Genomic DNA, 13,415 nt, shown 5'->3' with positions numbered 1-13,415 from the left:
TCCCAAACGAGCCAGTAACCCTACCACGCGAACTGACGGGAAGATGGGCAGTCCTAGATGTTCACCCTCGACGCCAGGCTTGACGCCTCCAACTATCTTTGTCCCCCATGCCAGTGACTCCTTGACGTTGGCTGTCGCCTGTGCTTCATTAGTTCCTAGGTCACTAGTTCACGACGCAGAGGTCAAATACCTGTTTGCCTATTTACTTGTTAGAACATAGGTGGCTAGTTATCACTATAGTTAGTCAATGAAGTCAGAGTGAGAGCCTACCGGTAAACCCCTGGAAGAGAACCCTGGTGCGGGATCCTATCTTCAAGTGTGGCAGCGTGTCTTCATATGAACGAGATTCAGCCGAAGCAGAGAATGGCGCAGATGAATATACATGGCTCCGTAGCAGAGAGCCAGATGGACTCTGGCCGCTGAATAGCCGGCCAGACGAGCTTTGCGTCCATCTCGGGGCCATCATGGAGTCGCAGTACAACTAGTTAGTCAAACAGCCACTCATAACTAGCCACTCCGTACGCATGGAGAGTCCGCCCAGCGAGCAGAGGAAGATCAGAGAAGGAGGAGAGCGAGTCTCGCGGTAAAAGCAAACATGAAGGAGACCAGAAGACGAACCCCACAGGCTCACTCGCCCGGTAGAAGCGCTGCTGGGACGTGGCCGTCATGATTCCCCGTATGTCTCTACCTTACGGCGGATATCAGAAGCTGGAATGGCCGAGGTAACTAACTAGCCACCAGTTGGCCAGGCAGATAGTTATCTAGAACCAGCACATAGATCTACTAGTTACGATGAACTGCCTAGTTAACTAATTACCTAGCTAAGCCTTCGTAAGCCGATAACTAGTTAGCTAGCTTGTCGATCGGCCCTGAAGAGTCGGAGATGGAGAGTTGGCTAGCTAGTTACAAGACTGCCCGGCTCTCCGCGGTGGGATGGTTGAGAGCATCTCCATCCTGGCCTATATTCGAGAGCGAGAGAGAAGGGAGACTCTCGAGGCCGGAACGGAGGAGTTCTTCAACAGTCACTCCCTGGCATGGATAGGATGCTGCATGTCATCCAGGGCTGCTGCGGTCCTTTATCCGTTGCCCCCTATTCTTCCCTTAACCCTTAACCAGCTAGTTAGTTAGTCACCCAAGGCATGCCTAAGAGATTATTAGCTAGCTAGCTAGCTAGTGGCTGGTTCAAGATAGATAAACTAGCTGACTGATGTCATCGCTGCGGCTTATCAGTGAGAAGGGCTGCTGCTGCTAAGCACTGCTGGCCAGTCGAGATAGTGAAGGATAGGACAGGACAGGACAGGACAACAGCCGGACAGAGAGGACAGAGCCATTACTAGCTAGCTAGATAACCCCAGAGTCACTGGCTGCTGGATGTCCAGGTGAAGCTGGAAGAAGTCTTGCCGGGTTATTTAGTTGTCTCCCTGCTGCGCTTCTGCTTCATCTTCTTTGCACCAACTTCCACCTTCCACTGCTACATCTACATATCTACTTCTGCTTCTGCATCGCCGCCAGAAAGACCAGAATCATGGCTGAAGGCCGTCCAGGTGCGTCTATCACTGTGCTATTAACATGCTGTCTTTATCATGGTTATCACAAGCTAGTTACGCGCACAATATATCAAACTACAAGGTACTAACAGCTAGGCTCAGGCACCAACATCGACTCCCACACACCCACTCCCCGCGGCGGCGTCCGTCTCAACAAGATCGCCGAGTCCTGGGAAGACGAAGACCTCTCCTCCTCCGAAGATGAAGCTAGTGATGCAGAAACAGCCATCACGGCGCCCCCGGCTGAGGCCAGCACCCACCAGCACCACCAGGTCAGCCGCAGCGGCATCCGCGCGCCTCCTCCAACTCCCAACGTGTCTCGCCAGTCCAGCTGCCGCTCTACCACCAGCAGTGCCTCGTGTACCTCTTCAGGCTACTCCAAGCGTCCTGAGAAACAGATTGCAGTGGCTACGAGGATGATTGGCAACGCGCTGGGTCACCGAGTGGCCAGATCTGATAGTCAGAAGGAATATGACCGCACTGTGATTGCAAATGAGAAGAAGCGGCGCGAGAAGGAGAAGCTCGCAGAGGAGCAGAAGCGAGAGGAAGAAGAGAAGGCAAAGGCCGCTATCTGGGATGAATGAATGTGTTTTTATATCACATCATACAACCTTTCACTTTGCCTTGCCTGCCTTGATATCAAAGAGGACTTTCACGTCGCTGCTGTTTTTCCTTTGATTTGGCCTCTCTAGTTGCCTGTTATTAAATCAATGTACTTTAATAATGATACAGATGAAACAATGCTATAAAAGCATATGATACCAAGTTTCTAAAACTATAGAAGAAAGTTACCTTTAATGACCGAAGTAGAATGACAAAATGCATCTGTATTTTATTCAAATAGATGCTCCAGAAAGGATATGATATTAAAGCCACCCTCCCCAGGAACACACTATTGAAGCAGAGGATAAGTAGGTCCCCCTGAGTCATTGAAAGATATATACATGAAAAAGATAAAGGTAGACGTAGACGAATAAGTAGACGTTTGAATAAAAGAAGAACAAAATGATGTATGCCACGAGGATGAAAGAATGATAAAAGTTGCCCTGCCCCCACACAGATTTATTAAAACCCCAGCAACAAAGAAGTAAAGGGGGGGGGGGGGGGAGGGCGGGATGCTGGAAACGATTGATGCAATTTTGCCTAGCTCTCATCTGAGACTCAGCGAGGCTATCCAGGGGAATAGGATAGGATGAGATGTAAAGAAAAGAAAGGACCCCCGAGGTTGTGGAGTTGGTCCAGTGATAGTGATGATGCCTCAGTAAGGAAGTAGGTGGTTGGTAAACTTGGAAAAGTTATAACGGTCCAGGGAGGAGAAAAAAGGGGGGGATATTAAGACGTGCTTGAAATGCTATGGGCCCAACTTGGCCCAACTTAAGTGGTTGCTACTGATGCTGGTATATGCCATGTCAATTGTTTCGGAGAGAAGAGAATGAAAAAAGGGGGCCAGCAGGAGAAAAAGAAACAGAACAAGTAGTATGAAAGGCCGTTGAACAATGCAGTTGCATAATCAGAATAATTGAGTTATATTTCTCGTCGCGTTATGTGAAGTATGTCTTCGGGCGGGCGGCCGGGCGACAGGGCTAGATCAGCTTCTTCTCTCGGTTGATGATCCGGCTGTTGGGCGGGTATGAGAGAATTCAGGCGTCAGGTCTGGATTCTGACTGGGTGGCACTTTGCTTGTATGTGAGTAATCCGTCAAAATGGGATCGTCTTCCCTAGTGCCTGGATGGACTTCGATGCCCTCTTGCTGATCAAGACCGGAGTGTCGACCAGTGCCGGAGAATTTGATCGATTCCTGTTCACCAGTTGATCGGCCAACGGGGGACCAGCCTGCTATGCTTCCAGCCACGACACCAGCCATGGCCGCAGCAGGCCCAAAGGCAGAGTTGGAGCGAGACCTGGTGCGCGAGCTCGGAGTTGGTGGCTGGGTGTTGCCATTCTCATGGTCTTCGCCTTGCGGGGTTTGTGGTACGGATGATTTCGAGTTGCTTCGGGAGCGAGGGATGAGAGTCTCCGGGTGTTGGAGCTTGTACTTCAGGATATTTAGTCGACCGCCCCGTACCTTCTTGAGGAAGGTGAGCTGGTCTCTGATCTCCTCAAGGGCTGGGTTCCACTCAAATCGCTGTTCCTCATCAGAGATATATACCTGCGGCTTGTCCTGTTTCCGCCGAAAGTAACTCGGAACGAGCAGACGGACAAAGCTATCTGGAATCATGCGTATAAGGATGCCGACCGGTATGGATAGCAGTCCGAGGATCAACGAAATACCCCAGTCCCTTCCACCGAGACGCTCGACTGAGAATGCTTGACCACCAACAAAGATGATGAGGATTTGTCCTCCCACGATGATGAACTGGATGCCGACAAACCACCTATTCCTCAGGATTCCTTCAAAGATGTTCACCTTGTTGTCAATTCTGCGGGAATTATACTGATTGAAAATCTGCATCCAGACGAAGGTGTTGAAGATAAGGGCTTTGAATACCCGATCTTCCCTCTCGGAATGGCCGAAATTCAGGATGCCTTTACCGGCAAAGTTGAGAATAAACGTGACAATAAGCTGGTAAATAGATTGGCCAACTATCATTTTCCACATCGTAAGCGTAATTAGTGGGGAAGACTTGGGTTCTGGCTTGCGGTCAAGAATGGTATCAGTTGGAGGGTCGGTAGCAAGAGCAAGAGCAGCGAATGTGTCCATGATCAAGTTCACCCAGAGCAGCTGGACGGCAGTCAGTACGGATTCCTCATCGTTACTGGCCACAGCAGAGACAAATGTAAGAACAACAGCAGTGATATTGACCGTAATTTGGAACTGCAGGAATTTCTTCACAGCATCATTAACGGTTCGGCCCCAGGCAATGGCTTTCACAATTGAGTTGAAATTGTCGTCCATAAGAATGATGGCGGACGCCTCTTTAGCCACTTCCGTTCCGGCAATACCCATCGAGAATCCAACATCTGCTCCCTTGAGAGCGGGTGCATCGTTGGTTCCGTCTCCAGTTACAGCAACAGTTTCACCTAGTTTTCGAAGCTGGGCAACTAGAACTCTCTTATCCTCAGGGCTGGATCGAGCTAGGACCTGCAGACGTGGGATCACTTGATTCATTTGATGCGAGCTGAGTTTTCTAAACACCGGTCCCTCGATGGCAAGACCTCCGGGGGTGAAGATACCACATTCTTGTGCAATTGCCTTGGCCGTCATAATATTGTCTCCTGTTACCATTCTGACAAAAACACCCGCCTTTTGGCACTGGAGAACGGAATCAGCAACGCCAGCGCGCAGAGGGTCCTGAATACCAACGACACCTAGGAAAACCATGTCTTCGAACACACGTTCAAATACAGCTTGCTTGCGGTCTTCCCTTTGCGTAGGTGCTCCCTGAGGAGGCCACTGTTCGAAATCGCGGTAGATGATGCCAATTGTTCGTAAAGAACGGGAGGCATATTGTTCCACAATAGTCTTCAGACCAGATCGTTCCTCTTCACGAAGCTCTGTTTCGGCGAGTTCGCTGGTTGGGTCTGCAATGATTTTTGTGCATTTCTTAATGAGAATTTCGGAGGCACCCTTGACCAACATCCTGTACTTGCCGTTTGAGAGTTTAATAACTGCAGCCATGCACTTTCGGCCCGAGTCGAAAGGGACAAGCTGCACAATCTCCGCATTTGACCTTGCCTCGTTCAAAGATCCCAGTGCTAGATAGTCATGTGCGAAAGTGAGCAGTGCAGTCTCGGTCTTGGAACCGACGAAGGTAGTTGCTCCATTTTCGTCACTTTCAAACGCGGTGGAGTTTAGAGATATTGAATTTAGCAGCAATTCCTTGACCGAGGGCGACAAAGATGAAATGCAGTCGGCAGGAGCAACATTGTTCGTCTCTGAGGATTGATTACTCTCATTCACATCCTGCTGTGTAGAGGATGGGCCGTTCTCTCCAAAGTTGGGCCAAGTTCCAAAGGTTCCAGCAACAACAGTCATCTTGTTCTGAGTCAAAGTGCCAGTCTTATCCGAGCAGATGGTTGTGGCATTTCCCATGGTCTCGCAAGCTCTAAGTAGCCTAACCAAGTTGTTATCTCGTAACATTCGTGTTGTTGCGAATGCAAGTGCAAGAGTAACGGCCAGGGGCAGTCCTTCGGGTACGGCAACCACAATAACAGTAACAGCCATGATAAAGATCTGAAGGAATGCCTGACCCTTCGCAGTAGCACCTTGGATGTTTTTCAGATGGACGAGGAACTTGATAAATAAAACCACAAACAGGACTAGACCAGCAGTAAGACCCAGTTTGGCAATGTACTCGGCGAGAACATTGAGCTTGAGCTGCAAAGGGGTTGTTTGGCCTTCATCCTGCAGGGAGAGCATTGTTTTACCGTAGGAAGAGTTGACACCAGTCGACGTAACTAGAAATGTACCAACACCTTCTGATACCTTAGCACCAGACAAGATAAACGGATCCAGCTTTGCAAGAGATTCCTGGTTCTCGATGGCCTGGTAGACAACATCACCAGGAGTCTTTCGAAGGACATCAGATTCACCAGTGGCGGACGATTCATCGCATTTAACATTGTGCCCCTCGAGGAAAATACCATCGACCGGCACCATATCACCGGGTTCAAGGTGCATCACATCCCCCACGAGAATATCATGAACCGAGATTTCCACCGACTTTCCAGAGCGAATAACCTTAACATTGCGATCTTCTTTCTTCTCGTTTAGCTTCACGAATTGTCTTTCCTTTTGCCAGTCATTTGCTGCTCCGACAACGACAACAACAATGATAGCAACCATGATAGCTACACCTTCGACCCATTGAACTCTAGCCTCATTTCCAGTAGCTGTAATGGATTGATATATACCTAGTGCAAGAGATATGACGGCGGCGACGGAGAGAAGAATCAGGACATTATCGTTATAAGCGATCCAAGCCAGCTCCCAGATGGACTTGGTCTTCCTTGCGGGGAGCCGATTATCACTGAATACACGTTTGCGGTCAACGAATCTATCATTGTTCTTGGTAACACCCTCAGCATCATATTTCATGCTCGTCGTCCTTCCTGACGCCTTGGGAGTGTGTTCCGGCGTACTAGCACTGGTAGCTTCTTCAAAGGAGACCGTGCCATCCAAAACAGTTTCATCGATGCTGAGACCTGTTGAGCGGTTGGTCCGCAGACCCTTCTCCAATCCGGCTAGGCCTCCCAGAGCATAGAAAGCGGAAAGACTCTTTGGGCTGAGAAGCTTGTTCAATTGACCTGGGGAGAAGGCGAATTTGTTATTCTCCACTTCAAAGTCGTCTTCCGTTTTGGGGTCAGGTTTCAAAGCATTAGGATCATTCCTAACGTCGACGTCCTTTGTTGATGCACCTTTGTCAGGATGCTCACTGGTAGACGGTGATGATGGGACACATGTCTCACTGCCCAACGAGCGAGGGGAGTTGGCATCTTCAGAGTCGAGGGAGTTTCCCCTTGAGCGCGTCCCTGGTACAGACAAGAAATTTTGCGAGTTTGGGTCGGCGGTCTTCGACGTCGGCGAAGAGATATTATGCGGTGAAATAGGCCGTGGTTCTCGTTCTCTCTCGGATGAAGGGTTCAAGGCACTTTCTTGCTGGCCATGAGTATCCGTCGACTTGCCATTCCCGCCCTCTCCGCCCCCTTGCTGACTCTGTCCCTGCGGTTCTTCCGTCATTATTTCAGGACCTCCGACATTAGATGCACTGCTAACAGCGGATGTGTCAATCGTGATCGTGGGAGCTCGCTCCCGCCGCAACGGCGAGGACAGGTTGGGAGCATCGTCATTTGGCGGTTCCATCCCTCAGGAATCGGGTGATATATAGGTGATGCAGAATTAAGTAAAAATCGCAGCCCTGATCAGGCGCAGTTACTCTGAATGGTGTAAGTGCTTATAGATAGAACTGGCATGACCATATGAGATAAACATTCGTCTGGTACAACAGTGTATCACGGATCTAGGGTTGAATGGAGCTCTAGTCAAAACACGAAGGTCAGCAAATGGAGAGCCACGATACAGCACCGGAGGAAAATTGAACAAAACAGGAATACAAGAAACAGAGCAGATTCTTCAGCTTCTCTACCCTAAAGTAAAACTCCGTATAGAAAATGCTGGGGATGCGAAGTCGACGGGGGCGAACTCACACAGTAGGGTCGGCGGAGTGACCGGCACAAGACCCTGCTCGAAAAGGGCTTCACTCTTCGGTGGCGAGCACTGAACAGATCGAAAAAAAGGGATCTGCTGGGCTTTCCCATCAGCATATCAAATTGGCCTGCTCTCCACCAGTGAAGGCTCAGGACGGCCTGGGAGATCGTAGGGGACGGTGAAGGGAAGAGAAGTTGATGTGAGGTTGGATATCGAAGTAGGTTGTGTTATTTCATGCCTAAACGGGCAGAAAGAACTTTGAACCAGGAAAAAGAACAACCGCGAGCCTGGCGGCTTACCTTACACTAGTTACTTGTCAACGAGCTACAACAAAACAGCACGGCACAGCAGAACAACAACCTGGAGGGCTTTGAATACACGTCAAGTGTTGCTTTGTGCTCTCTGCTGGAAAAAAAGGTCAAATCTCACACAAGTCGCCAAGGCACAAGTCGCCTGGTAACGAGCACAGCAGCGGGCGAACCAACCACGGAGAGCACCACAGCGGACGATGATATCATAACCTTCACCCCCAACCACGAAGAGACCCAAGGATAAACCGTTGAAATGGCCAATTGCGACTGTCGCCTCGCCCTTTGACCAGACCTGGGTTGCGATTCGACGTAACAAACGAAAAGGGAGGCCCTGGAACGGGAGACAACGAATATCAAGAAGAGGAACAGCTCATAGTACTTTGGCTGCTGCGCCTTCTTGGAGAAACGCAAAGACAATAGTACGGGATCCACACGAGATGCCAGATATTAGAGCGATCCAGCAAATCAACAGGCCCGAGGACACTGCCACACTGCCAAGTTTCAGTAGAGGCCCAGGGGCGAATGGGGGTGCACTAGCTTGCCGCTATGATTGAGGGTGAAGAGCTTGTGAAACAGGATATGATACGGGAACGGCCACGAACATCGCGCGTGAGTTAACCTACCTCTGAGCCGGCAAAAAGGGAGCGTCAAGGAGTTTCCGGGCTTCGAAGACAAGTCCTCCAGCAAGGCAGGTTTCGAGTGAGGGTTGATCTGTTCTGCAGAACAACAAACGGGAAAACAAAAGGGAAAGCTTCCATCCCTTCCAGAATCCCAGGTCTTCCAAGCCTTGGAAGGTTAACTATTATCAAGGCAGCGTTAACTCGAATTTGGTTGGTTGCTTTCGATATTTCGATACTACTGAAGTAAGCGAAGGTTTTGTATCCCTGTTCAGGCACGGGTACTGATGGGGCAGCCGAAATTAATACCCATACGATATAGGGGCCAGCACGTCGTACTGAGGGCCCCCAAGTTGATGATGATTAACCTGATGGAGTCAATAATATCATGAGAGATCATTCTTGGGTTCTTTACCATGCATACTTACTATGTCTACTAGTTTTTGATGGCTGATTATCAGCTCATAACCGTATCCTCCGTACAGAGTAGAAAAAAGCTAATGAAGGCGATTGCAGGCGGTCTTTTCAATAGGCAAAATATATGGTCAGCAAACTGCTTCGTGTTGAGTAGACATAGAAAAAGAGAAATCGAAAGAACAATAGGTATGCAATTCACAACATTGACTGAGTTTTTAGTGATTATGAGGGCTATAATACAACAGATCATCTTTCCACCGCTGCCTGCGCCTATGTATGAAATGTCGGGACCGTCGCCTAGTCGGGTAATCAAACGGAAAGTGAAATGATAAAGGGAATCAAAAAGAGGTTGCCAGTACACGCCAGGTATGAAATGAAGTAAAGTGAAAGAGCATCAGACATTTTTTTTAAACATATGAAAGGGACGTCCGCGTCCTGTCAAGACCAGATTACCTCTAGCCTTCTTTAGACCACAGGGACTGCAGTCGGTGTTGAAACTCCGGAGATATGGTTCCCATCGACACCATTCTCGCCTACGCTAAGCTTGACTTTCTTGTCATCATGGGCATCGTCTTGCCCGTCTTCCTCATTCTCATCAAGTTTAATTGGTCGGATCCTCCAAATATCGTTGGTACCTCCGTTGGGAAGTTTGCGCTTCAATTTAGATTGCCCTGTGCCCATCATCGCGAAGCTAGACAGGGTAAGCGCATCGACGAGCTCGCCCATTCGGCCTGATGCCATAAAACTTTCTGTTATGATTGCCGATGATGAAACTACAGTGGCGAGGGTCATGCACTGAGCAAGGATTTCACGACCAAGTATGTGTCCTGCATAATAGAGGGCAGTGTGGTATGCCAGGATAATCTCCGGGAGATAGGTTGATCGTATGAAGGCGAGTTCTTTCGCCTCGGCGTCTGAATGATACATGTCAGCTGGGGGAAAAAAAAAAAGGAGCGGTTGAGCAAACTTACCATCAATTGGTTGGATAAGCCATTCGGTACAAAGAGGTTCTATCGCATGGGTGATTGCATCCAGAGCGGGGTGGAGTTTCTTCTTTATTGCAGGCTTCTGCGTAGCATCAGAGCAACTATACTCAAGTCCGGTTAGTGTATCATGCATCAGCTGCTGATGATCGGAGGCGCAGCAACGTACTTTGTATAATCGTCCATCAGATCTCCCCATTTTTCAATGGCATCAAAGGACTGAATGAGCTGCTCGAGCTCTAACATCGTTTCGGCCTGCATCAGAAGCTGCTCGCGCGTAAGCTTCTCCGTCGCCTTAGCCTTTTGCTGCTCAGAAGCGCTGTCCAACGTGGGACTAGAAACACCGTTTTTTGTCAAGGGATCCAGTAATGGTCCTTGGGCACGGTTGGTCATGTCCACAAGTGTCTGATGCAGTTTTGCGCGCTTATACATTTCGCGAGCAGTAGAGATTTTACCAGCAGCTAAATAGTCCCCATTAGAAAGCGTGTCTAGCGAATCTGCAGAGTGCAGGGGAAACTCACTGATAAATCGCTTGTATAGATGTGTTCCAAGGATGCATATTCTCGACCACTGACCACTGATATATCGGTGCCAGTCAATACAACGAATCAGGTTCTCATCTTCCGGTGAGATTTTGGACTTTGAAATGAATCCCTTCATGATATGTCCAATCTTTCCTGGTCTATCACCGCCGGTAGTAACTGTTCTCACAAGCTTAATTGGTTTCGGGTTGAATTTCTTATCTGCTTCCGTCAGGACCCATCGCCATTGGCTTTGAATCATTGCAGACGTATCAATCTTGAGGCGTTTCATCATCTGAATATGTGATTCTCGTTCAGATGGTTCAGTCACTTCAATGAGAACCTTTCCAAGGACTTCATTGCCCATGTCGCGGGGAAGAAGGGATGCATAGAGCGGAATATCCCTGGTTGCCCCATATTCTCGGAGGAAGTCGATATACCTCACCACGTTGACAGAAGCGGTGGCAGAGTAATGCGAGTCGGAACGGACCAGCCCGACAGCCCGCAAGATGAGATATAGGTGCGCCGTAAGCCGTAGAGAATCATGATCCTTCGCCGCAATTAATGTTGGCTGGTCAAAGGTTCGCATGGAGCTAATGTCGGGTATAAGAGTAGGCTCTCCACTCTCTTGCGCTACTTTGGCCAAAGCATTCGCCTGGAGGTTGAAGAACTGGTCATAGCTCCGGCCCAATATCGCAGCCTGTATGGTACAGTATGGGTTTTTAGACTCTTTAGCCGTTCGTGGATCTTTGACCAATGTATCCAGGAAGTTGCGTATGCTGTCATACTGTGGAGGGTCAACACGTAGCTCGACCTCGGCCTTCGGAGCGTAGCTGAGTTTCCGCTGAAGTTGTTTGCAGAAGTCTCTGTACCGGGAAAGTAGAGTATGGTTGCAATTGACGTAAACGAAGTCACTCCAGCTTTGGCAGACTTCATATGCGGGACCGGTTTCTCCAGATATCAGGGCATAAACAGCCCGTTCGTAGCGGTTAGAATTCGGGTTATTGGCAAGGACTGAACAAGCAGCTCTCCAAGATTCCTGAGAGCGGTAATTCATCATCCGAAGAAGGCTGGAGTGAGAAGGATCCTTAGCCGATAGTGACGAATCCCCAGCTGAACCACACAAACTTATTGCTCGCCAGCTTTCAAGACGCTCCTTAGCCCATGCCCGAATAGACAGCCAATCCTTGCCAGTTCTAATCATCTTCCAGCATTCTAGCCATGTTGCCTCTTCAAAGGATTGATCTTGTTTCTGGAGACCGAGGCCTTGTCGAGTAACCGCGTCGGGATCAAGTTGAGTAATTAGAGGCTCGTTGTGGGACGAACTTAAAAGAGACGCAGTAACGCTCGGGTCGTCAGGCTCGAGAGGTTGGGGCCATGACCGCAATCGTTTCGCGCCCTTGATAGCTTCTTTTGTGTATAACCACCCATGAGCCCATAACCCCTCACCTCTGTTTGCATCCATTTCCAACTTGGAGATCGTCGAGTCCATGACTTCAATGCCAGCCCTTGCAGTGTTTTCTAGCCATTTGAGCATGACCGCATTCTCAACAGCGAAATGGTCGGTTCTCAGAAAGGTCTCCCAGATATCGTGGTCCGTCGAGTATCTATGGAGTGTTTGCAATGCTGTCTTCTGATTAAGCTGCGCCTGCATGTGCGACTCTGGGTCACCAACTGCAAGCAGATGGAAGACCAACCCCCAGGTGTCTGCCTCTAATTGCCAACGTCTGATACTGGCCTCCTCATCCTTGCTAACCGACACATTAGGCTTGTAACTCTGACTTAGGTTCATTAGGGTGGAAGATTTGAGTGATCTTCGAGCGCCGGTGGGCTGTGATAGTTCCTTCGCAGTATCTTCAGCAATTTGCTGGTACTTCTTCACAAGCTTGCAGGCTTCTTGGAATGCCCGGGTATCGCCCGGTTGGAGGCCTTGCCGCCTAAAATTGTCTAGACTTTGCGCATAGGCTTCTATCTGTTTGACAACTCGATCTGCAGTGTGTTGTAGTGGATGAAGCGCGTCTTTTACACCTGTCGGTAGAAGGAGGGGTGGTTCGGGAGTTTCAGAGAGCGTGATAGTTTCTATACTCACATGCATTAGCATTAGTGTAGCAAAAGTGGTTAATGAAGTCGAACTCCTTTGATTTAACCTACCGGTGCGAAGTTTAGATGGATGAGAGGCCGGTGCAGGTGCAGGTGCTGTGCCGTTGATACCTTTGTGATGAACTCCGTTCAGCTTCCAGACATCTCCAACACTCTCTACATCTTCTTCTGCATCACGGCTCTCCTCATCTTCATCATCCTCATCAACATCTTCGTCCTCCTCATCCTCTTCGTCCTCCATTGAGGCGTCGTCACCGAAACCAGGCCGCGCCTCAAACTCATTATCCGTCACAACCTCAGAGTCCTGCTCTTCAGAATCTCCATCATCCAGCTCTATGGCCTGTCTCCCATCGTCCCTTTCGTATCCATCATCCTCGCTGCTGTCTATTTCGATGATTTCAACGTCATGGAGATGGCTCGGAGGAGCTGGTGAGACCTAGAGTTCTATCAGTTTCGCATCCTCAGCGCAGGAAGAACAGCACCAAACTTACATCGGAGTACATGGAGTCCGACTCCTCCACGGAGCTCTCAGAGACTGAAGACATTGTCTATCCCTGATCTGATGGACTCTGCTGCTGCTGTGCTGTCGTTGCCGATGTCTTCGACGTCCCCGTCTGCTCTATTATTTACTCTTGCTCGCTTTCTTCCGCCTCCAGCATAAAAACTGCAAAGCTTCCAAAGACGAACTAGCGCGACGCGACCAGGCCCAAAACGTACTAGCGTCACGTGTATGGAACACTTCAAATAATTTTTTTTTTTTTTCGGCTTCAA

General features: G+C 49.2%; 3 protein-coding genes across 11 annotated transcripts; 1 reads left to right on the top strand and 2 right to left on the bottom strand.

Annotated features, from left to right (window-relative positions):
• The first annotated feature begins 557 nt into the window (after positions 1-557).
• On the top strand, positions 558-2,607 carry TERG_07917 (uncharacterized protein). The gene is made up of 2 exons (XM_003231569.2): positions 558-1,544; positions 1,650-2,607. Exons 1-2 carry the CDS (start codon positions 1,526-1,528, stop codon positions 2,129-2,131), a joined length of 501 nt encoding a protein of 166 aa, XP_003231617.1. The 5' UTR covers positions 558-1,525; the 3' UTR covers positions 2,132-2,607.
• A 526-nt stretch (positions 2,608-3,133) lies between these two features.
• Positions 3,134-8,630, bottom strand: TERG_07916 (calcium-translocating P-type ATPase, PMCA-type). Of its 2 annotated transcripts, XM_047750504.1 has the most exons (3): positions 8,181-8,630; positions 7,695-8,100; positions 3,134-7,525 (listed from the first exon to the last, which is right to left on the bottom strand). In XM_047750504.1, the coding sequence occupies exon 3, from the start codon at positions 7,348-7,350 to the stop codon at positions 3,136-3,138; it is 4,215 nt and encodes a 1,404-aa protein (XP_047607411.1). In that variant the 5' UTR covers positions 7,351-7,525; positions 7,695-8,100; positions 8,181-8,630; the 3' UTR covers positions 3,134-3,135. The 2 variants fall into 2 exon arrangements, with proteins under 2 accessions (XP_047607411.1, XP_003231616.1); XM_003231568.2 differs by having other exon boundaries at positions 7,695-8,630.
• Position 8,631: 1 nt separating this feature from the next.
• Positions 8,632-13,335, bottom strand: TERG_07915 (uncharacterized protein). Of its 8 annotated transcripts, XM_047750500.1 has the most exons (4): positions 10,545-13,335; positions 10,193-10,484; positions 10,012-10,127; positions 8,632-9,954 (listed from the first exon to the last, which is right to left on the bottom strand). In XM_047750500.1, exons 1-4 carry the CDS (start codon positions 12,883-12,885, stop codon positions 9,506-9,508), a joined length of 3,198 nt encoding a protein of 1,065 aa, XP_047607407.1. In that variant the 5' UTR covers positions 12,886-13,335; the 3' UTR covers positions 8,632-9,505. The 8 variants fall into 8 exon arrangements, with proteins under 8 accessions (XP_047607407.1, XP_047607404.1, XP_047607410.1 ...); XM_047750497.1 differs by having other exon boundaries at positions 10,193-13,335; XM_047750503.1 differs by having other exon boundaries at positions 10,012-10,484.
• Positions 13,336-13,415: the final 80 nt, after the last annotated feature.

This window comes from Trichophyton rubrum (genome assembly GCF_000151425.1).
Source record: "Trichophyton rubrum CBS 118892 genomic scaffold supercont2.11, whole genome shotgun sequence".
NCBI lineage: Eukaryota > Fungi > Ascomycota > Eurotiomycetes > Onygenales > Arthrodermataceae > Trichophyton > Trichophyton rubrum.
This window is presented reverse-complemented; position numbering and strand designations above follow the sequence as displayed.